The sequence below is a fragment of the Branchiostoma belcheri genome, unplaced genomic scaffold (genome assembly GCF_001625305.1).
Source record: "Branchiostoma belcheri isolate BF01 breed outbred unplaced genomic scaffold, Haploidv18h27 scaffold238, whole genome shotgun sequence".
NCBI lineage: Eukaryota > Metazoa > Chordata > Leptocardii > Amphioxiformes > Branchiostomatidae > Branchiostoma > Branchiostoma belcheri.
The window spans coordinates 72350-95760 of NW_017803841.1; the positions used below are offsets into that span (position 1 = coordinate 72350).

General features: G+C 41.2%; 1 protein-coding gene and 1 long non-coding RNA gene across 2 annotated transcripts in view; both read left to right on the top strand.

Moving 5' to 3' along the window:
• LOC109470875 (scavenger receptor cysteine-rich domain-containing group B protein-like) overlaps positions 1-23411 on the top strand; it is a 34756-nt gene that overhangs the window by 7008 nt on the left and 4337 nt on the right. Inside the window, 4 exon segments of the mRNA XM_019769956.1 lie at positions 21323-21578; positions 21756-22070; positions 22156-22473; positions 22612-22926. Coding sequence (XP_019625515.1) covers positions 21323-21578; positions 21756-22070; positions 22156-22473; positions 22612-22926 — 1204 coding nt within the window.
• On the top strand, positions 2063-15943 carry LOC109470876. Its single transcript, XR_002140285.1, has 6 exons — positions 2063-2202; positions 8128-8387; positions 13724-13773; positions 14700-14803; positions 15032-15091; positions 15611-15943. It is a non-coding gene; the product is annotated as an uncharacterized LOC109470876 (long non-coding RNA).

A 23411-nucleotide genomic window follows, 5' to 3' on the forward strand; every position in this document is an offset into this window, starting at 1 on the left:
CGAAGACGACCCGACTTTTACGTGTATCATTTATATGATAGACACAGAGGGCAGACCATAATCGCCTTTGCGAGAAAGAGTACTCGCCAAAGGTGAAGGGATTTTTTGATCGTCTCACACATGCGTAGATATGATAGTGGGGTTACTATATTGGAAGTCAGTCCGACTTTGGAAAACCTGGGTAGTTACACGTATCATTGAAATGATACATAAAGCACTCCGAGGACGACCCGACGTTTACGTGTATCATTTATATGATAGACACGGAGGGCAGACCCTAATATACTCGCCAAAGCGTAATTGGATTTTTGGGAAGAAGTTGCGAAACCTTATTGGCGCGGCTTTTTAAGAGCCAAGTGGTAACTCTTCTATTAGCTATTTAAATGATTGCTGGTACAGTGTACCCGTCTCACACATGCGTAGATATGATAGTGGGGTTACTATATTGGAAGTCAGTCCGACTTTGGAAAACCTGGGTAGTTACACGTATCATTGAAATGATACATAAAGCACTCCGAGGACGACCCGACGTTTACGTGTATCATTTATATGATAGACACAGAGGGCAGACCATAATCGCCTTTGCGAGAAAGAGTACTCGCCAAAGGTGAAGGGATTTTTTTTATCGTCTCACACATGCGTAGATATGATAGTGGGGTTACTATATTGGAAGTCAGTCCGACTTTGGAAAAGCTAGGTAGTTAATATACACGTATCATTGAATGATACAAAAAGCAACTCCGAGGACGACCCCGGACGTTTACGCGTATCATTTANATGATAGACACGGAGGGCAGACCCTAATATACTCGCCAAAGCGTAATTGGATTTTTGGGAAGAAGTTGCGAAACCTTATTGGCGCGGCTTTTTTAAGAGCCAAGTGGTAACTCTTCTATTAGCTATTTAAATGATTGCTGGTACAGTGTGATCGTCTCACACATGCGTAGATATGATAGTGGGGTTACTATATTGGAAGTCAGTCCGACTTTGGAAAACCTAGGTAGTTATATACACGTATCATTGAAATGATACATAAGGTACTTCGAAGACGACCCGACTTTTACGTGTATCATTTATATGATAGACACAGAGGGCAGACCATAATCGCCTTTGCGAGAAAGAGTACTCGCCAAAGGTGAAGGGATTTTTTGATCGTCTCACACATACGTAGATATGATAGTGGGGTTACTATATTGGAAGTCAGTCCGACTTTGGAAAAGCTAGGTAGTTATATACACGTATCATTGAAATGATACAAAAAGCACTCCGAGGACGACCCCGGACGTTTACGTGTATCATTTATATGATAGACACGGAGGGCAGACCCTAATATACTCGCCAAAGCGTAATTGGATTTTTGGGAAGAAGTTGCGAAACCTTATTGGCGCGGCTTTTTAAGAGCCAAGTGGTAACTCTTCTATTAGCTATTTAAATGATTGCTGGTACAGTGTACCCGTCTCACACATGCGTAGATATGATAGTGGGGTTACTATATTGGAAGTCAGTCCGACTTTGGAAAACCTAGGTAGTTGAATGATAATTGAAATGATACATAAGGTACTTCGAAGACGACCCGACGTTTACGTGTATCATTTATATGATAGACACGGAGGGCAGACCATAATATACTAGTACTCGCCAAAGCGTAATTGGATTTTTGGGAAGAAGTTGCGAAACCTTAATAGGCGCGGCTTTTTAAGAGCTTTTTTTCATGAAATTTCACTCCGCAACGTTTCCTTCGCTCTTCGGCGTGTAATATACTAGTAACCGAACCTCGTAAGCCGTGACCCGGAAGTAGATGGGATTAGCGGTATCACGGAAACCCCCATACAGTTCGAAAACCTACGCCAAAATGAGTTCTTAGCTAGCGAATAAAGGTCAACTTTGACGCTACAAAGCTCGTTTTTGTGTACAAGTGTGATCTTCAAGTGAACTTCCCAAGGTTCCCTGACTTGTAAGGATTACAACGACATATATTTTAGCCTGGCTTTCCCGATTCTGACTGCGCTATGATAAATTCTGTGAACCATGCTAAGGACTCATTTCGGCGGTTAACAGTTGTTTTGCGGCCACATGGCTTTGAGATCGAGCCGCTCCTGCAACGGTTTTAGACCCCAATGAGGCCATACGGAGCAGTGCTGCCATCATGTCAACTCCGTCTGACCACCGACCACCAATTGTACGGGATTTCAGCTGAGAAAGGTAAGATTTTATGAATAGCAAAATACGCTTGCCTCGGACCGAGCATATCTGTCCAACCTGAAAACGTCAATACCACAAAATCATTATATTTGTATATAATTTACAATAGTAGTCGCCCATTTAACACAGTTTCTAATGTATTTCACTCTATCGAGGGACGTCATTACAGGCGTATCTATCATATTTAGCAGATTTTTCGAGTCGCTCCATAGCAGCAGTGGCTTGTGGGACATGGACTCCACTGCAGCAGTGTGTTGTGGGTAATTAGGTCAACCGGTAAACTTGAGCGTGAAGGACGCAGAAGTTACTCAAAAGTATCTTTTGTCGCACGTATTGAACGCGTGGACGGCTCAGATACGGGTGAGCATAATTTAGGCACGACCATTTGCAGCCAAGGATCTTCAAAGACACACAAGAAGAAGTCGAGATGTTTTCCAACACTCTCAATAGAGTGTCTTTGAAATGGTGAGTAATACTATAATAGTATAACTTATATGAGATATATAAAACCGTTATGTTTTATATTCCTTATACCTTGATACCTTGATACCGTCTACAGTCGAGTAAGGCTTCTTCCCGCCTGTTGTGGTCACTGGTCTTAGACGGCTTCTTCGTACTTCAGATGCTCCCAGTGTCGATCCAATCTCGTTTTAAACTGGTTGACTGTTTCACTGGATACTACTGTCGACGGCCACAATTATGAAGGACATTATAATGTTGTATGTAATATGGTTTGTGTAGCATGTACTTGTGTCAATGCTGACAGATGTCCCAAGACTGGCACTTTGGGTTATTTTTTTTAATGTATATATTTTTTAAACATTGTGGGACATTATGCCATACATGTATTTGTTATTATTTAGTACTTGAATTTGCATTTTTCTGCCATGATAACAAGCACAGCAAACAAAAGTGAAAAAGGGAAATTAGCCAAAGAAAATCAATGGAACACAGCACCAACTTGAGAAAAGCGTTCATTAAAAAACATTTCACAATTATGTTACTCTCATTCCACAAAATAATGAACTTATTTACCTTTTTAGGATTCAAGATAATGTATCAACTACAACTACAACAACATCTGGACTCCAACTCAAGGACATTGTGCAACGCTTTACCAGAGACACAGCTATTGAGATTGAGCAGAATACATTTTCCAAGATACTTCACCATGAATTTAATGGAAAGTTCAAAAAGCGTAGGCTGGGCAGCGGGCGTGTTACCCACTATGTAGGTTTAACTCTAGTGCAGCCTGTCCAGAACACTGACGCCGGTCCTGCTCTCCAGAACACTGACGCCGGTCCTGCTCTCCAGAACACTGACGCCGGTCCTGCTCTCCAGAACACTGACGCCGGTCCTGCTCTATGTTACTCCTCGAGTGAAGATGGAAGTAGGGAAATGGACAAATCCAATTCTGTAAATGATGACTCCTCTCAGGTGCATCTCGCACCTTTTGTTGACACTCCTAGCCCAGAGGTTTCTACAGGCAATGTACTAGAGACTTTGGATGGTAGTACATGTTTTGTCAATGACAGAGTTTTCCTGTATGAAGTCGGCATGGACTCAACAAAGGTGCGTTCCTTGCAAAGGGTCATAATGTCTAAAGGAGGAGCAGTAGACATATTCCTCGACAGGAACACAACATGCATTGTCTTTGACAAAAAAGGCATTCTTACATCTTTATCTCCTCAGGCAGATCTTGATAAACTGTACAAATCTGGAAAAAGGTTACTTGACATGTCATTTTTCCATGTCTCAATGCTTTCAGACAATGAGATACCTACTAGTATGCCTTACCAAACTGCAGAATCAAGGACACTGAAGTCACCATTTGTTAAGTTTGAGGATTCATCACGGATGTACCGCCCAGTGTACAAAGAGTTTTCTGATAGGGAATGGACATTATGTACATCTTTTCAACATGGCAATATGCTGGAACAGAAACCCCAAAATGTTGGAAACATCACCAAAAAAGGTCCATCGTATTGTGAATGTTGTGGTGAAATGTACATGGACATTATTGGGCATTGTACTTCTACACACTAGGTTTTCTTCAAACCAGGACAACTATAAAAAGTCATGTTCCCTGCAAAGGGCAATACAGTCAAAGGGAGGACAAATAGACCTATTTTTAGACAAGAAGACGACTTCTATTATGTTTGATAGAAGGGGTATACTTGCGTCTTTGTCACCCCAGACAGATTTGGACAAGTTGTGCAACTTTGGGAAAAAGTTAGTGGATACATCATACTTCAACATATCACTGGTTGCAGACAAGGACCTGAAGGAGACACCAATATGTCAAACAGTTGATTCACGTCCACTTAAGTCACCTTTCATTAAAATAGAAGATAAGTCAGGCATGTATGCTCCAATATATAAGGAGTTTAGTGACCATGAATGGACTTCTTGTACTTCTTTTCTATTTAGTACCCAACATGACAACATGCAAAATGTAGTCCACAGACCCCCAAATGCTGAAAACATCAAAGGAAAGCTTACTGTGAATGCTGTGGGGAAATCTACACAGATATTGTTTCTCACTGTAGTTCTTCTAAAAAACATATTGCTATTTGTTTCGAATAAAGACATTTACAAGAAGTTGGATGAATCTATCAAGGTAAGCCCATTGGGCGCATGGCTAACAAAAGAACTCGAGATAAACTAAAGTCAAGGTGAACTTTGTATCGATATGTGGGGTCTTATCCTCTGTAGTTACCACTGGCTTCCTACTGTTGCTGGCTACTATGTCTATGTCGCAGGCTTGGGTATTGTTAGGTAAGATTGATACATATTGTATGAATATAGTTTTTCAATACAGCTTTATCTCTGTCACATGTGACTGTTTATAAGTCCAGAGTGCCAAATATATGATTCAGATGACAAAATGTTTTATGTCACACATACTAGTAAGTAGATACATGTACTTCTATGTTACTTTATTTCTGTGTGTTATATTTGCAACTTTTAATCTATGTTTAGGTGCACTCAAATGTATTTACATATTTATCACATTATGATTCAATAAGGATGAATGTGGCAGCCAGCTTGAGGATGTCTTCAATCTGCTCTGTAATGTAGAGACTTGTTTATTTTTACAAGAATATCATCAACATCAATATCCAAAGAACAATTGCATTTACAACAATGTACTATTTACAAGAACGTCTTGGAACAGAGCAAAGCTGGTAACTTGGAAATTGTTATAAATGTACTAAGTAGTATAATTGACTCTAAAAGCAGGACTTCTTGGAGGCAGCATAGATCCTAAATACAATGTATAATGGATAAAGATGGTATTAAAAGTGGGAATGTCATTTACAATGTTCTCTAAAGTGTTATATTCTACAGTATTCTAGACAGATCCTTAGATATATATATTTGTGTAACTTGTGTGGACACTGCAGAAGTGTTCAATCCGCGAAAATGTATCTTTATACAAGAACTCCATTATGTGGCCTTTTTGAGGCTCTATAATATACATTAAGATTCACTGTTCTAATTATTCTATGAACAACTTATACAAGAAAATGGTCATATATTTACAATTAGGTATTAATGGGAAGGCTTCAAATTATCATGCCTCAGTTCACGAAGTAAATTTTCAAGTTCAAGCACTTTGGAAGCTAAACTCTGGTATAATTTCATTCTATAATTCAAGGCTACATTCAAGATGAACATTCAAGGAACATTTAATAGTAACAGCATTAATAGCATAGCATAACATAACATATCAGAACCTAGTACAGTACAATTATATATTTGAGTTTGCTGCAGGATTTGTAGTCAACTCAGAGTAATTGGCAACCTTCAATTCTGATTTGTAGTACAGCTACACAATGTATAACGTTACATAAACTGGCATGTTTTCTTTTGCACCCTGGCTTATTAATTTCTTCTTCAGAGAACCAGAACAGCTCTCTAAATTAAAGTTGTTGAGACCGAAGTAGACAATGTCCACAAGAGCTTTCTCCAGATGAAAGCAGATGTTTATAAATTCATTAAAAACTACTAATTTTAGTAAGGAGGACAAATGTTTGTATCTTTAGCATGTCTATTTCAAGCAATTGGAATGCCATTTTCCACAGTATTTGGCTAAAAGTAAAAACTAAAAATGGGGGTACAAATGGGACATTAAGGTTTGTTGTGCTTATGATATCAGGCAAAGTCTTTATCACAGAAATGGTTTCTATGGTGGTTTGATAATTATGCCATTAGAGACTCATAAGCCATCACAATTAGAAATCAAGAGGGAGTCAGTACAGATGGGACTAAATTGTTCAGAAAATGGCAGCCCATACTTTGATTTCATAGTTAATAGTGAGTCAGGAAATTAGGAATGATCTCATTCTACTTTTGTTCTCTTACATACATCAAATCAAATTAAATTAAATTGCAAAGTACTGAGTATTCTGCCCAGTGGTGCCGGATGGCATTATGGCCCAACCCACTGTTTTCTATCCCGCCCAGTGGTCAAGCGGTGGCATTAGGGCCAGTTCTACAGGAGGGGGATGCCAGCCCCCCACCCAACCCACTGTTTTTCTATCCCGCCCAGTGGTCAAGCGGTGGCATTAGGGCCAGTTCTACAGGAGGGGGATGCCAGCCCCCCTCCCAACCCACTGTTTTTCTATCCCGCCCAGTGGTCAAGCGGTGGCATTAGGGCCAGTTCTACAGGAGATCCCTCTGTTTGTAGAGGATGTCCACACCTTCTTCCTTTGCATCGTCGTAGGTGGGTTCGTTGTTGGTCGAGAGGAAAAACTGTGCTTCCCATGCCTTAATGGCTTCCTTCACTTCCCCATACTTTCTTAGGACCTGGGACTGTATGGTAGTTAGCTTCCTGTTGTACCTGTTTTGATCCAAATTAAAAAGAAAGGGAAAAAAAGTGGTTAATACTAGATAGAGACAGGGGACCAATATGCCTGAATAATTGTATGAGTATGGAGTTCCGAAATCCTGGAAACATTTTGGACCTTAACAAAAGTTGATGTAAAACTGCAATGCATAAGAAAATTGGATGTTGTAATTGTAGTACAGATATATATAGAATACAACACGGGGTATTCCGTATCGCCCGAGGTACCAGCCCGACCGCTTTCCTGGCGAAGTGTTATGCATTAAATCCCTTCCTTTGACATATTAACTATGATTCTGAATAAAGGACATTGTTTTTCATCATCATCACTGTCACCATTTATACATGTTTTGGGGTTAGTTCTCAACTCTGGACATATTTTTTAAAAAATGGACAGGCGAATTTCGAGAAGCAACGAATTAACTGGGTGTGGCCTTGTTGTAGAAGTCAAGGCACTAGGGTTAATGTAAATACATTCTGCTGACATTCCACTTTATTATTATTATATTATAATATATAATTATATCATGTTGTGCACCCAAAATTCTTTCTGAGCACCAAAATTCTCAGGTCACCTGTGCACCTACATGTACAGTTTGTATATTCCCAAAAATGAATTTTGAGTTCAAGTTCAACAGTCCAGAATGCTAGTGTATCAGTTACTGTACCTACATGTATATGGACCTGTATGAACTTATGCTTGGCACTTGTACCTGTGTATTGTCTGTTATTGTGACCAAATCATTTAAATACAGTTCATCACAATGTGGAACAGACCTAAACTGTGCTCCAGAACATGGCTCCAGAATAGTAACATTTTAAGCAGAGAGCTTGCAACACAATTTCAATCACAAAGCACGAGCTTTTATGCACAGCACAAGTGTTCATTCATAACCTCACTCCACTACATTAAGCTCTAGTGGAATCTCTCTTGAGACCAAATCCAGGCCTCCTGCCACATTGGACCGTAAGGAAAGGGTGCCCAAGTCACTAATAGTACATAATATTACACTACAAAACTACTAGTTTGTCTCCATACAAGGGTAATGATATAATGCTGTTTGATTCCACAGGTGGACAGACCACACCCTGAAGAAGCCCACTATATCCATTACTACAACTGCACGAGACTAGAACCATTAATGGAAAAGGAACAGGGATGTCAGCAAAGACCTAGCAACAGCCAACACCTCATGGAAAGAGGTGAAGAAAACTAACTACAGGTGACCGGAAGCAGTGGATCCGGAGGTACTTCACCGAGGCTCTTGCTCCCCTTGCTCTTGCTCCCTGATGGAGGGACTTCCTGATTCTGGTACTGAAGAGGACTGAGTGAGTGAGTTAATGACTATATATACTTGTCAAATATATGTTTTCCTCCTATACACTTCATTAAACTTAATGGGTAAACAAAACTTTGGAAGACTGGTAAAAACTAATAGTATGTATTTTATCTTTTTCCATGTATACAAATGTTTTATGGATTAGTGTGGCTAATAGTTTAATCTCATGAGATACACACATGTAGTTTACACACCTGAGTTTACTTCAAAGCAGACATCTTCCAGTGGTCCAAAAACTTTGTAGCCAAGTCTCTCTTCTTGAGCAGGTAGTCCATATGTTGACTCTTGGCATCGTCAAAGCTGGGCTCTCTGTTGTTTGAAAGGAAGAACTTCACTTCCCACGCCTTAATGGCCTCCTTCAATTCACCGTACCTTCTCAGCACGCTAGACTGGACAGCAGCTAGTTTCCTGTTATACCTGTTTTGACACGTCAAAACAAAGGATCCAAATAAACAAAAACACCACCAACACTGAAGGATACTCAATGTACTTCTAAACGCTTAGTTTTGGCAGCTAATTAGATTTTTTGTGTTTTTTGGGATGAATGTAAATTACAAGACCAGACTTGGATCTGATCCTCTGGACCTGAACCTCGGCCTGAATGAGTTGTACCGTATACCGATACCGGTAATAAAGAAAGAAGCTGCCACCCTGTCTACCACAAAACAATGATTATCATACATTCCACTTTCAAGCTACATTCCTACCACATTATAAAACCAAAACATGATGCACCGATATTGTAATAGCCTTAAGAAAATAAATGTTCTGATAAAGTTGTAAAAAAATCCACAATATTGTATTTGTAATGTAAGGAAACTGATTATAATTTTTTTTTTTTTGGTATTGAAGGTGACTCAACACGGAATACAGTATACTTACTCTTCCTTCAAGCTTGGTCTCGTCTTGAAGTTTTCCCTTGTCTGATCCAGGTCCTTCAATGAGGGGCAGACACCTAAGATGATTTTTAGATTTTTGCAGAGGGTTGTTTTGTACATGTCGGTTTTGTCAGTTGCAAGCTCCTCTCTGTCTGCCAGCTCCTCTCTGTCTGCCAGCTCCTCTCTGTCTGCCAGATCTCTGTCTGCCGGCTCCTCTCTGTCTGCCAGATCTCTGTCTGCCAGCTCCTCTCTGTCTTCACTCCCTGCATTTAACTCGATGAATGTGACTTCATCTTCTTCTTGTTCCTCTAATTCTGGAGCATGTTGGTGGACCGGTTCTTCAAGGCTATCAGTCTCAGAGGGGCAGGATGCAGGTAACAAGCCAGTGGCAATACATCTCACACTGTCACCTTCTGCGTCATACACCTTTATCTGGATATGCGGAAGAATGAGCTCTTTCTTCTTCAGTTTTGCTACACACATCTGCCACTTGTTGAGCAGGTATTGCTGTTCTTCTTTGAAGCTGATGGATCTGTAGTGATGTAAGGGCGGTGACAGCTTGAAATCATCTTCAAGAGGTCCATCCAAAAACTCTATTCCACTTTCTGCCCTCCTCCACCAGACACCCTCACCACTCTCCAGGAAGTCCGCCAGTCTTTCAAGATGAGGTTGGAAGTGACAGCTGAGGTTCTTCCTTGTAAGCATATACCAGGGAATAAGGGTGTTTGCTTCAGGTAGCATGGTTCGCAGGTGTCGCCCTAGGCTGCTGACTTCACTCTCATCTCTTGACTGTGTGTTGAGCTGGGCAAGCTCTGCTTGTAGCCTTAGCACACCCATTCCCACATCCTCAGCTGGTCGCCGCGATGACGTAGCCGCATATATCCCTTTCAGCTTGGAGAATAGCCTCTCTTGATCCTCCGCATTCAGCGATCTAAGGTTGATCAGTCGATACAACATGGGTGCGTGTATGGAAAGGGAATGGAAATAGGTTCCATACATCTTTCTTGCTGTGATAGCCTTTGTTGCCGTTCCAACAACTTCCCTTAAGAGCATAGAGTGCATGTAGGTTTGATTTGCAAGCCGCAAAATCTGCCGGGGCGATCGTTCCTTCTCAAGCGAATAGCAAATGTGCACGATATTGCACAATGTTGACATCAGTTCCAATACCTTGCTGTCCGCATGGTGCTCAAACAAAGAAGCTGTAGTGATAAGTAGGTGCTTTCGATAGTCTACACCTCTCAGTTGTTCTTTTTCACTTTGTAGAATATTTAGGGTGTCTGTCATTGTGGCTTTGTCTTGTTGGTTAAGATGGTGCGGCAGCTCCTCGAACACATTCTTGATATGTTCCTTTGTGAGATGAAGTGTCTCACACGGAGACACTTCATATCGGGGGAGACCGATTTGAGCCAAGGTACTCTCCTGCTGTCCGAAGATCAGCGCGGGTACGTGACTGACCCCTTGTAGGTGGCTTTTCAGTTGTCGATCCAATTCGGGCTTGTTGCTAGTGATGTCGTATTCTGTGCCAGTTGCCTCCAAATTCTGTACGATTTCATGTTTCTTCAAACCTTTAAAAGGACAAACACCACCGTTCTTCTTGTTAGCGCCGGTAGGAAGGGAAGTCACCACCTGCCTCCTTTCTTCCAGGGTCTTTACCTCTTTCCTTATGCAATATCCAAGGTCTACAAACCGATCCATCTCCGCACCACACCCAGCTGTACAACCATACCTTCCCATGTGTTGCTCGCCACACTCGATCCACTGGGCAGGACCGTCACCCGTGAAGAATCGCATGTTGTTATGTATGTGCAGGCCTTTGTACTGGTTGGTGACAGACAGACTCTGTAGGTCTTCACGTTGGCATTTGGAGTATAGCAGCTGTTCTGCTACACTTGCTTTGCTTTTCGCGAGCAGGTAGACCTCAGGCTTTTCCACTATTTCCTGGACGTTTACCAGTCCCCTCCCCTGCTGTTCCAGCTCTTTTGGTGTGAAGAACACAGCAGGGTCATACAGGACATGTACTGTAACCAACAAGTAGCCAGTATTGAGAAGGCTGCTGTGATCCAACCATCTGCACAAGTGACGTGTGCTCCTCAACCTCTTCAGCTTCTCTCTTTTCTCTTCTACAGACAAGGTGTCATCATTTTCATGGATATCTTCAAGCAGACGATTTACAGCAGCTACATCCATGTTTTCATAATCTTCAACTGGCCGTAGAAGCCCATCTTCGAAGTGCCTCTTTGTCAGACGATCCAGGATTTCCTTTAGTGGTACTTTCCTTCCGGATGTAGTCACCTCCTGTTGTACCACCTTTCCTTCCTTTAGTGTCACCTTGGTATGCTTTTGTGGTACAATAAGCTCTCCCATGGAGAGCTCTCCTTCTTCCAACATTGATCTGATATCTTCTCTAATTTCCTTGTTAGGCCTTGTCTTAGGCCCTTTCACCTCACTGTACACACTTAGCAGACTTCTGCGTGCGTTGGGTTTCTTTCCCTTTCTCACAGTTGTGAATCTTTGCAGATCAACCTTTTCATCTAAGAGGAATTCCTTTACGATCATGCTCGCATGTGGTGAGTCACCAATACCATGCCGCCTTGCCAGGTCTGCATATACGATCTGTAAATGTGAACTTCAAGTCAGTTTGGCCTATGAAAGGACTGCATTAGGTCATGTCCATGTGTTTAAGTCAACCAATGTTAGATAAATGCAAACTCATAAATCAACAAAGTTGTTGTGTTTGCAGGGAATTTGTAGGTTTATTATTTCTTGTGCGTGTAATTGTTACCTCCACCAAGAAGGTTATGTTTTCGTTAGCAGTCTTGTGTGTGTGTGTGTCTGTCTATCAACACGATAACTGGAGAAGCCATGGATTGACTGTATTGAAAATTGGTATGTGGGTAGGCCTTGATGAGACCTCAAAATGGCTAGATTTTGGGCTCCCAAGCAGCCTGTTACGGTAACAATGGAACTTTATTTTATGATTGGGAAAGAGACATTTTATGTCATTAGTAATTCGTTTCCCAACATTAACTTGCAATTTATAGCATATATTTGAATGTTTTATAGCCTATTTATATGATTTACAGATGGTACTGCAGCAGAACGTTTGAAGCCGTTGACTTCTTGGTAGATCATTTGTATTGTCATTCCTTATCACTCTGTTCACTCTCCATCACTCTGTTCACTCTCTATCACTCTGTTCACTCTCCATCACTCTGTTCACTCTCCATCACTCTGTTCACTCTCCATCACTCTGTTCACTCTCCATCATCTGTTCACTCTCTATCACTCTGTTCACTCTCTATCACTCTGTTCACTCTCTATCACTCTGTTCACTCTCTATCACTCTGTTCACTCTCTATCACTCTCTATCACTCTGTTCACTCTCTATCACTCTGTTCACTCTCTATCACTCTGTTCACTCTCTATCACTCTGTTCACTCTCTATCACTCTGTTCACTCTCTATCACTGTTCACTCTCTATCACTCTGTTCACTCTCTATCACTCTGTTCACTCTCTATCACTGTTCACTCATCCAGAGTGATGGAGAACGACCAAAGAGATAGAGAGTGAACAGAGTGATAAGGAATGGCCAGAGTGACAGAGAATGTTGAGAGTGAACCAAAACAGTAGAGAAAGGCCAGAGTAATGGAGAATGTCCTGGGTGTAGTAGGAATTATACATTGTGTGCGGCCTACCTGTTGTGCATACGTGTATACGTGTATTTGTTGTGTGTGCTTACCTGTTGTGCATTCGTGTATTTGCATACGTGTGACTATGTAACTCATTTGCATGCATACATCTTGCATATATTGATAATTTTTTTTACTGTGATGTATGTCCAAGGCACCCCTATACCAAACTTCAACTGAGTCATTTGGTTGCAATTAACGTTGGCGCACAGGAGCCCAAAATCTACATTTTTGTCCTAAAATAGCAAAAAAGCCTAATTTTACACTATTTAAAGTAATTTATGCCAAAATCGTGATTTTCTGTGAACACGTGTCCAAGGCATCTCCATGCTTAATTTCAGACTATTTTGATGTAATACCACTGGCTCCAGAGCCCAAAATGTACATTTAACAGCTACCAACACACGGATCACAGTAACTGTTGTGTAATATTTTCGGTTGTAAAGTCTGTGCCTTGGTAACACTAAATGTGTTTTCTTCGCTTTGATGTAAGATACACTGATGTCGTTTCGTGATACATTGTACTTGTAAGTCATTTTTATACATTTTAGTGCTGTAATGAGGACGAAATTCACACGGTCTTCGCCTGCAAGATCCTTTGACAGGAAGAAGAGGAAACCAATACATTTCATTTGTATTTACATCTGTATGGTATATGGCTTAGATATGATTATAGCCAATCATATCATTAAGTTTTGTTGGGTCAGCTATATGCTTAATAACTGAGTGTACTAGGATTTAACTTTGGTCTGTGTCTGCAGGTACCACCATTGCTGTAGAGGCCAGGGATACCCGGGAGCATTTGATTGAGGTATGCTGCTCTAGATATCTTTAAAGTCAATTCTTTTTTTCATCACCCACTAGGTTCTTATCTCCAGTCTACTCTTAAGCGGGGGGATACCGGGCAGGTTACAAAAAACGTTGTACTTGCAAATATTGATCCTTCCCATGTACTAGTAATAGATATAGTGAAAGTTTTCCATTGCAGGGCTCAAAATCTTTTTTACTGCACAATGCACTGGTACTAAACCATCTCTACTGTGACATATATATGCCACTACATGCTACATGTATATGTGGTGGGATGCAGATTGAGAGTTTGTACACATCCAAACTACCTGCACAGCTCCTAATTCAGCTGAGTATACTAGTGTGTAGGTGCTATTTCAATCCCTTTGCCTGCCACTCTTTCTTTGCATGTGATAGTACAATATAACACATAAGGCAAGAACCCTATATTTTGATGAATTTTGTTTAAGTTATATTCATTTCAGTTATCATATCGACTTGCCATTTCTTACAACTAATTACATTATTAAGTGTTTGTGTGTGTGACACTGTGTTTGTCTATGTGCACATGTGACACAGTTATGTATGTGTGTGGCATCTGTGTGTGTGTGTGACACTGTGTGTGTGCACATGTGAAACTTATGTGTGCGGCATCTCTGTGTGTGTGACACTGTGTTGTGTGTGCACATGTGTGCACTGTTATGTATGTGTGTGGCATCTGTGTGTGTTTGACAGTGTGTGCTGTGTATGATAATGTGTGTGTGTGTCTGTGCACATGTGACACTGTTATGTATGTGGGTAGCACATGTGTGTGTGTGTGTGTGTGTGTGTGACACTGTGTTGTGTATGTGTATGTGTATGTGTATGTGAGTGTGTATATGGCTTTGATTTCTTTTATCGGCACTTCCTACCTGACACAACTTCTTTCTTTCCACTACACTTTTCTAGTGATAGACACAACCCCTGACAGCAGCCCAAGATAGGAAGACCTGGCTACACCTCTGCAAAGTCTGCCTTGTCCCCCTGGTGACCAGTGTCGGTTATGGAACTAGGTAGGTATTTGTGAAAGTTGTGGCATTCAACAAAAATACATGTAACATTTGAACTAATTCTGCTTGGTCTGCTTGCCAGATAGAGAAGAGCCATTTTTCTGACATCCTTACAGGATGAATTTTCAGTATATTACATAAGTTGTATATGTATTTTACAGATTAATAATGAACCCCAGTGAGTACTTTGATATGTTTTTTTTAATGATTTCGTACTCTTTATGTTTGCAGGTGCTACTTTAGCAGAAGGCTGTCAGTTCCATTGTCCATTGTACTCTGCTAGCAACTGAGGTACTTAGTATACTTAATATGCTGTTATTCTATGTATCAATTTGTGGTATGCTGAGAGGAGCAGATATGATTTGTTTTAGACAACATTCTTTTTGCCCTCTGACATTACATTCATCTCTGGAGTCCATCAGTACATGGGTAGGTTATATTTATGGACACTGTAATTTTAGATTCCTTCTATTTATTTCTGAATACCTGGTATATTTAAGGCAACATCTTCCATTTCTATTGTCGATTTGCCTTAGATATAGTTTTGGGCAGTTTAACAGTAGTTTCTAATACATGTATGTATGGAAGTATAAAGTACTCTTTCACAATTATTGTGTTTGATTCTATTTATGTCCATCCCTCTTCAAAGTTCAATTACTGACTTCTATAATGCAGGAGTTACGATGTAAAATGAGGATGACAAAAAAGACATTGGAGTTGATATACTTTATCACTGCTGTACTGTTTGATTGCTGTAATGATTATACTAGTATCCCATGTTGACATCTGTAAATCACTCCTTTGTTATAGATGCAAGCTGATACACCACTTATCACTGTTCCCGGCCTCTCTGGAATGACAGCCACTTCAAATATGCAGGGCCTAAGACTGACAAGTCCCTGTGCTACCAGATAAATCCTGATTTATGATTGAAAATGTACCTTTAGTCATTACTTTATGATATTACAGGTCATTCTTTTAACTGGTATGTAATTATGCATCAAATTGTATTTTGGGCCTGACAGATATTGCATATTATTCATTAATGTGTTTTTTGGAAATATTGTAAAGACCAAGAGGCAATATATGTACATGTATGTCTTATTTTCCATATACAGTACTATTGACAGCTGTGTGAAATGCATAGGGATAAAAAAGAGAGTAGATACATACTATGTTCACATAGATATTTTGTATACAATATTCTTCTTCATGTTCTTAGAGCTTCTAAACCCTACTCTCTATACATATACTAGTATCCTTTATGTGGAATGATTTTTTCAACTGTTAACTGGCATAGCAATGCTGTTATGTAATTGTGTTTCCAGTGAAGTAGTCCTTCTCTTGTGGTGAGTGTTGTGTGTGATGAATGTAAAGATGCTGAGCCTTTATTTTTTTAAAGACTGGCTCCTTTAAATAGACAGATATATGTAATGCTGTTTGTGATAAATGGTTCCATTAATAACACATGTCTATAAACACCTACAGCTAAAAGTAAAATGAACTGTTCATTTGAACATTGCAACAGTCACACTGTTTGATTGAAAACAGTGCAAGCACAAAGAATAAGACAACACTTTCAAACCAGGAAATAGGAAACAACTTTATTATCAAACTGCAAACACCTTCTTTATGGAACAGGCTAGGAGCTGCAATGACTTCTAACGTTACATGTAACAGTTACCTTACTTCCACTTGCCAAGGATTTGACATGTGTCAGCAGCCCCTCTCTGTCAAACTCAAGGTTTCTCCAATTAGGTGAGTGTCGCTTGGGCTTTTTCAAACCTGCCTTCTCTTTCGCTTTTCTTGCTTTTGCCCTCGTTTGTGCCTCCTCTCGAGTTTCATAGTATTGGGCCATTCTTCGTTGCTGGCGTTTGCAGAAATTCTCTCTTGTGCTTAAGAAGTTTGCCACATCTGTTTTTGCCCACTTCTCTTCTGTACTTCGTATGCATCTTCTTAATGTATCTCTCTTTTCCTTCTGTTTCTGGGCTCTTGTTTTTTTCACTTGAACATTCGCCTCTGGAATTTTCGTCAGGGCTTTGCCAAACGAGATATTGTGTGTGGCTTCGAACTTATCGTTGATAGATCTGTACAGCTGCCTAGCAGAGTCCGTAGCACTCAACCTAGCTTTGTTTACACCAGTGTTGTTAACATTTGAATTTGGCCAGAAAGCACTGAACGGTTTGTGCTTAGATTTCACACACTCTGTGCAATTCTTAAAACGATGCAAAGCCCTTTCTTGCTCTGGCAGCGCTTTAAAGGAAGACAAAGAAAAGTGTTCAATGTACTTGTACCTTTGGGTACCACTCAGCGAACCGAAAATCCTCTTGTGAACTTGGTGGCCGGTCTGGCGAAATTTGGCGTTGTCAGCAAACTCAAAATTCTCTCCAAGTAATGAAACAAAAGCGGAATGTTTATCTATGCACGATTTAAGACTCTTATCACAGAAAACTTGATTTAAAACAACACGACCAAATCCACACGTATAAACTGAACGAAACATGGCTGCAGGTGACGTAACTAATCAAACCGCGGGAAACCCCTCTCGTCCAATTGAGTGAATAAATGCAATATTTTGCTACAAAAACTTTATTTCTCTGTCTTTTTTTACATGAATACACCTAAGCAAACCATGAACTATCCAAATATGTTGTTATTAATGATTGTCTGAATGAAATACTACAGGAAAAAGATTGAAAAGGAGCCAAATACGAAATTTTCCGAAAAGGCCTTGCCGGCTCCGCCATTTTGTAACTAGGGGTAACGCACCCTGATTGGTCAATGGCGCTTGCAGGGGAGATCCCTGACGTAATCGGGTATTCGATTTCGCGGAAGCCGGCGGAGGGCGCTGTCGGCGGTTCTAAAGTACTGCGTGTAGTCACATGTAGGGGCTTCGTCCTCTGTCATGACAGCAGATTTGTCAAGAATATCAGTTACTTTTAATATCTAATCGCTTGTTAAAGAAAATTATCCATCGCTATTTTGTTTAATCATACAGGAATTTTCTCTACAGCGTTTTTTGGCCAAAAATAGGAAAAATTATCATTTTTGCTATTTTTGACCCAAATAAATTATGATGCCTTCATAGACTGCAAAATAGCGACGGATAAATTGAATCTATATTAGTTTGGCTGTAATACGGTGAAATATGAAGGTCCAGAATGAAAACTCCACCGAGGACGGGGCTCTTAAAATAAAGATATATTTTATTAACAAAAATGTGGGTTTTTAACCCAAAAAATACAGCATACCAACAGAGATGCACAATCATTTTATTAAACATAAGTAGTGATAGTACTGTGTGAAATTTCTTTAAAATACGGCTAACCAAACAAAAGTTACAAGCGTATACGTATTATACCGCACCNTATGCACGATTTAAGACTCTTATCACAGAAAACTTGATTTAAAACAACACGACCAAATCCACACGTATAAACTGAACGAAACATGGCTGCAGGTGACGTAACTAATCAAACCGCGGGAAACCCCTCTCGTCCAATTGAGTGAATAAATGCAATATTTTGCTACAAAAACTTTATTTCTCTGTCTTTTTTTACATGAATACACCTAAGCAAACCATGAACTATCCAAATATGTTGTTATTAATGATTGTCTGAATGAAATACTACAGAAAAAAGATTGAAAAGGAGCCAAATACGAAATTTTCCGAAAAGGCCTTGCCGGCTCCGCCATTTGTAACTAGGGTAACGCACCCTGATTGGTCAATGGCGCTTGCAGGGAGATCCCTGACGTAATCGGGTATTCGATTTCGCGGAAGCCGGCGGAGGGCGCTGTCGGCGGTTCTAAAGTACTGCGTGTAGTCACATGTAGGGGCTTCGTCCTCTGTCATGACAGCAGATTTGTCAAGAATATCAGTTACTTTTAATATCTAATCGCTTGTTAAAGAAAATTATCCATCGCTATTTTGTTTAATCATACAGGAATTTTCTCTACAGCGTTTTTTGGCCAAAAAATAGGAAAAAATTATCATTTTTTGCTATTTTTGACCCAAATAAATTATGATGCCTTCATAGACTGCAAAATAGCGACGGATAAATTGAATCTATATTAGTTTGGCTGTAATACGGTGAAATATGAAGGTCCAGAATGAAAACTCCACCGAGGACGGGGCTCTTAAAATAAAGATATATTTTATTAACAAAAATGTGGGTTTTTAACCCAAAAAATACAGCATACCAACAGAGATGCACAATCATTTTATTAAACATAAGTAGTGATAGTACTGTGTGAAATTTCTTTAAAATACGGCTAACCAAACAAAAGTTACAAGCGTATGCATATTTTACCGCCACCACCTTGGAATCACAGGCCTTAAACTACCTGAGTAGTCCTATCATGAATGCAGCTGATTTATAGAATTTCCTCATTAATTATGCAAATTACATTGATATTTGCATAATTGTAATATCATTATGTCAAGCATCACTTCAGCTACCTACATGCCAAAAATCACGACGATCCATCAATCGGTTCTTGAGTTATCAGCCTTTAAACATTTTTCAACTAACGCCCCTGCAGTTCCAGAGCAAGAAGCTAGGGGGCTCAAACTCATGTCACTTCATTCCCAGCCCAAGAGCTATCTACCATCTAAATTTCATGACCCTAGCATGTCCAGATCACGAGATATCAAAACCGGAAGTTCAGCTGCAGTACAATAAGAAGCCGCTATGGGGCCCAAATCTAATCAGTTCTAGGTCTCATCGAGACCTACCCACCTACCAAATATCAAGACGATCCATCTAAGCCTTCTCGAGTTATGCTGTTGACAAACACACAAACACACACACAGACACACAAACACACACACACACACAGACACACGGCCAGCAAAACATAACCTTCGTCAATTCTTGGCGAAGGTAATAACTCTCATCATAATTATCATTTACATACCTGAAAACAAAAAAACACGTTCAAATCTCCCAATCTCCCAGTTAATGTTACTCTATAGTATACTCTAAAAGTAAGCAACATAAGCAAAATAGTCTCCCATCCTTCTTCCCAATAAAGTTATAAATGGTAGGCGAGACCATCCTGAGGTAAACATCTTGCAAATGTTACCTTTCTAGTTCATAACAATATCTTCATTTACATATCATGTATTTGATAAGGTGTCGTAGTCGATGCAAACCAGTCACAATCACAGTCACAAGAAGTCATAATCCAAACAGATACTCGCAAATGATTATACACAACAACCGCCTAATATCTGCTTACAGAACCTCGCCTACCACACTATTCCACGGGATTACAGAAATAGGGGTGTTTCGGAATCATGAATTTACCTCAATATAAAACCCGCTGCGGTGAAAGGAAAACAACGTGTATAATCACGGACATAACGACACACCACACGGCTTCGGTCTTTGTCTTTTCATATGTCTACGCGGAATTTATGGTTTGTCTACATCGGAGATGTAGTCCATAATGTTAGGATTCCGAACAGTCCTAGAAACTTAGTATACGTACATAAACAACATTTTACATTTCCATCCGTGATGTAGATTCTACGTTGACTTGTTAAAAGCATGCCCCAGCATCCACTCGACCTCCGTACACATGTGATTTGCTCCCCTCCCCCTTCGCCCGATATACGAAACGACCGCTGGCTGTCCGTAAGAAATAAACTGAGAACGCTAAACACACAAAACAGAGTGCAATAATGGGTGGTAGAGACTCACCTTTACCACACAACTGCTGGTCACACGAAGCAGCTTGGGTGCGGGGAACTTTTGGTGACCTGTTCCCCAATGTTGTCTATCGGCGATCAGCGCCCAGTGTCGCTGTCTCAGTGAGGCGGCCAGCGAAATGTGACAGTACCGAAGGTTTACAGAGACAATATCAATGCTTTCCCACGTCATGTACAATGGTTTCTCAACGCAGTACAAACCTACGATGTTACAAGAAGAGAAGTCAGGAGCTACAGTAGATCGATTCACCTCTATTGCCGCCATGATTCAAACTGAATTGGTACTTCCGGTGAACGTATATATCTTCTACAGAACAGAAACCGAAATGCATTGTTGGAATGGCGTGTTTCCTTCTCTGAAGGGAACGATGTGATCTAGCTGCGAACACGAAAAAACGAGTGCCCCAAAAACTCCGTCCGGAGGCCATGACCTCCTTCACGGAGTAATTATTCATGCACCTCGTCTATACTAAACCTATGACTAGTCTCTACCCTGCTTCAGATACGGCTGGAAAGAGTAGAAATTGGCCTATTAATCAATTAATACAGATAGCATGCCAGGCGAGTTAGTCCACTAAAAGAGAGACTATACTGAAGCCCCAACAATCTCCAAGCCTACTTTAAACGCACACCGCCAAGGCTGCTAACGTTTTGTAGAAATCTTCTGACCGCAGGCTACCTTCGATCGACAGCTGTGGTCACGTGGCAGACGTAGTGGGTCATTCATACTGCACAAGACCGCAGGAAAAATCGATAGCTAACTGTATCACAACAAAGTTATTGTAACTTATAACTTTTCTAACCATCAGTGTCCATGTGAGAGACCAGGCGAAAACCCAACCATGACGACATCCCTGACACAGCCAGTGTCCACGGCTATGGTTTCGGCAAGAACGGAGACTGCGCCAAACTATCTAGTGGTCTCGACAAGTAAGGTCATGAGTTCTACTGGGTCAGGGTCGACTTCTCAAGGCGATGGAAATGCAGCTACTGAAGAAACTACTGCTACTACAGGTCCCAGTACACCGTCACCTGTCACAACAGAATCTACAAGCTCTGGCGCTGGTAAGAAACTCCAGTATTACAGTTGGGGGATCCATTTTATCCACTTTATATTCATAAATTGATGTAGACTGTACTTTAGGATTTAGCAGTTACAATTTTCAGTCGAATCCTAATCGGAATTAACGGCTACTCTAAAACCTGGGTTATCTCTAAAAACGTAACGGTTCACCTTTACAGGTTTCCAGGTCCGTCTTGCCGGCGGCCCCACCCCGCTTGCAGGCCGAGTGGAGGTGCGGAACGGGACCGGCCCTTGGGGTTCCGTCTGTGATGACCGGTGGGCCCTGCAGGACGCGCATGTCGTCTGCAGGCAGCTCGGCTTCGGGACGGCCCTGGAGGCGAAACTGGCGGGCCATTTTAGAGAGGGTTCTGGGAGTGTTTGGTTGGACGAGGTGGCCTGTGAAGGAACCGAGACGAACCTGGGAGACTGTCCTGCTGAGCCCTGGGGACAGAATGACTGTTCACACAAGGAGGACGCCGGAGTCGTCTGTGGAGGTATAATCCATTCTTTAGATGTTAATAAATGAATGACTTTTTATTGCTGAAAACGGAAAGTTGAACGTTTTCGGTGTGTCCAAAGGTGAAGCAGCACTCCGGCTGGTTGGCGGTTTGGCGTCGTGGAAGGGACGTGTGCAAATCCGGCCGTGGGGAGCGTTAGAGTGGGGTGCCGTGTGCAACACCAGCTGGACCGAGGCTGAGGCGGAGTTCGTGTGCAGGCAGCTGGGACATGCCGGCGGGAGGATCGAGGCCGGACAGGCTGACTTCGGGGAAGGCTCGGAGAAGATCTGGCTGGGTAACGTCACCTGCAGCGGGAACGAGACCAACATCCTGTCCTGTGGCTTCATCTGGGAACCTGCTGACTGTGATCATCGCCAGGATGTACAACTTGTCTGTACAGGTTAGTAAACGAGTCACTTCATCACATGCACATGGCCATGTTATTGCTTCTGCTGTTAATATATAGATACACGAGGCCAAAAGCTGAGAAGTCATTCGGCAATTTGAATGTGGTGATCAGGACAGTGTGATTCTGCAGGTGGTGTGTCTGTCCGGCTTACGGGAAGCCGAAGCCCGTTGCAAGGCCGCGTGGAGGTCAAGCCCGGTAATCTGGACTGGGGGACGGTCTGTGATGACGGGTTTGACGACAGGGACGCTCAGGTGGTCTGTAGACAGCTCGGGTACCGTGGGGGAGTCGCCACGGTGGGCGGAGATTTCAGAGAAGGGACGGGAAACATCTGGCTCAGGAATCTGGACTGTAACGGCAACGAATCTTCTCTAGAGAGCTGTCGGATCGAGAATGATGATAACGGGAACTGTGGCCACAGGCAAGATGTTGGGGTGGTTTGCAAAGGTTTGTCTTCGTTTTCAAATGATGATAATTTTACTTCTTGATAAAAGGCAATGAAGACAACGACGTCGACCTGCAGTATGAAAATCCCGTCTTGTCCAATATTGAATCATTCTATTTCTCAAGAATTTTGCAAATGAGGTCTTCATTTGTTTGATTTATGTCTGCTGATGTTCTTATGTCATGTTTCAGCTACATATGCCATGTTTCATATTTCTATCATCATGGCAATGGGTGTATAAACGTTGCGTATTAATTATGCAAATTAGCTCCTAAATTATCTCGTAAGGCCACACCAATTTAATTTGTTGGTTCTCGGATTTTTTCAGAAAAAATGTGAAGCGACAGGGCGAAAAAAAATATAGATAAAAACAGGTCTAGGCATCCTATTATAGGCTTAAATGCTACTAAATGAGCCATGAAGTCAACACAAAAGGCTGGGTTAAAATTTAAACATTGAATTTTGAACTTTAATCAAACCACTGCAA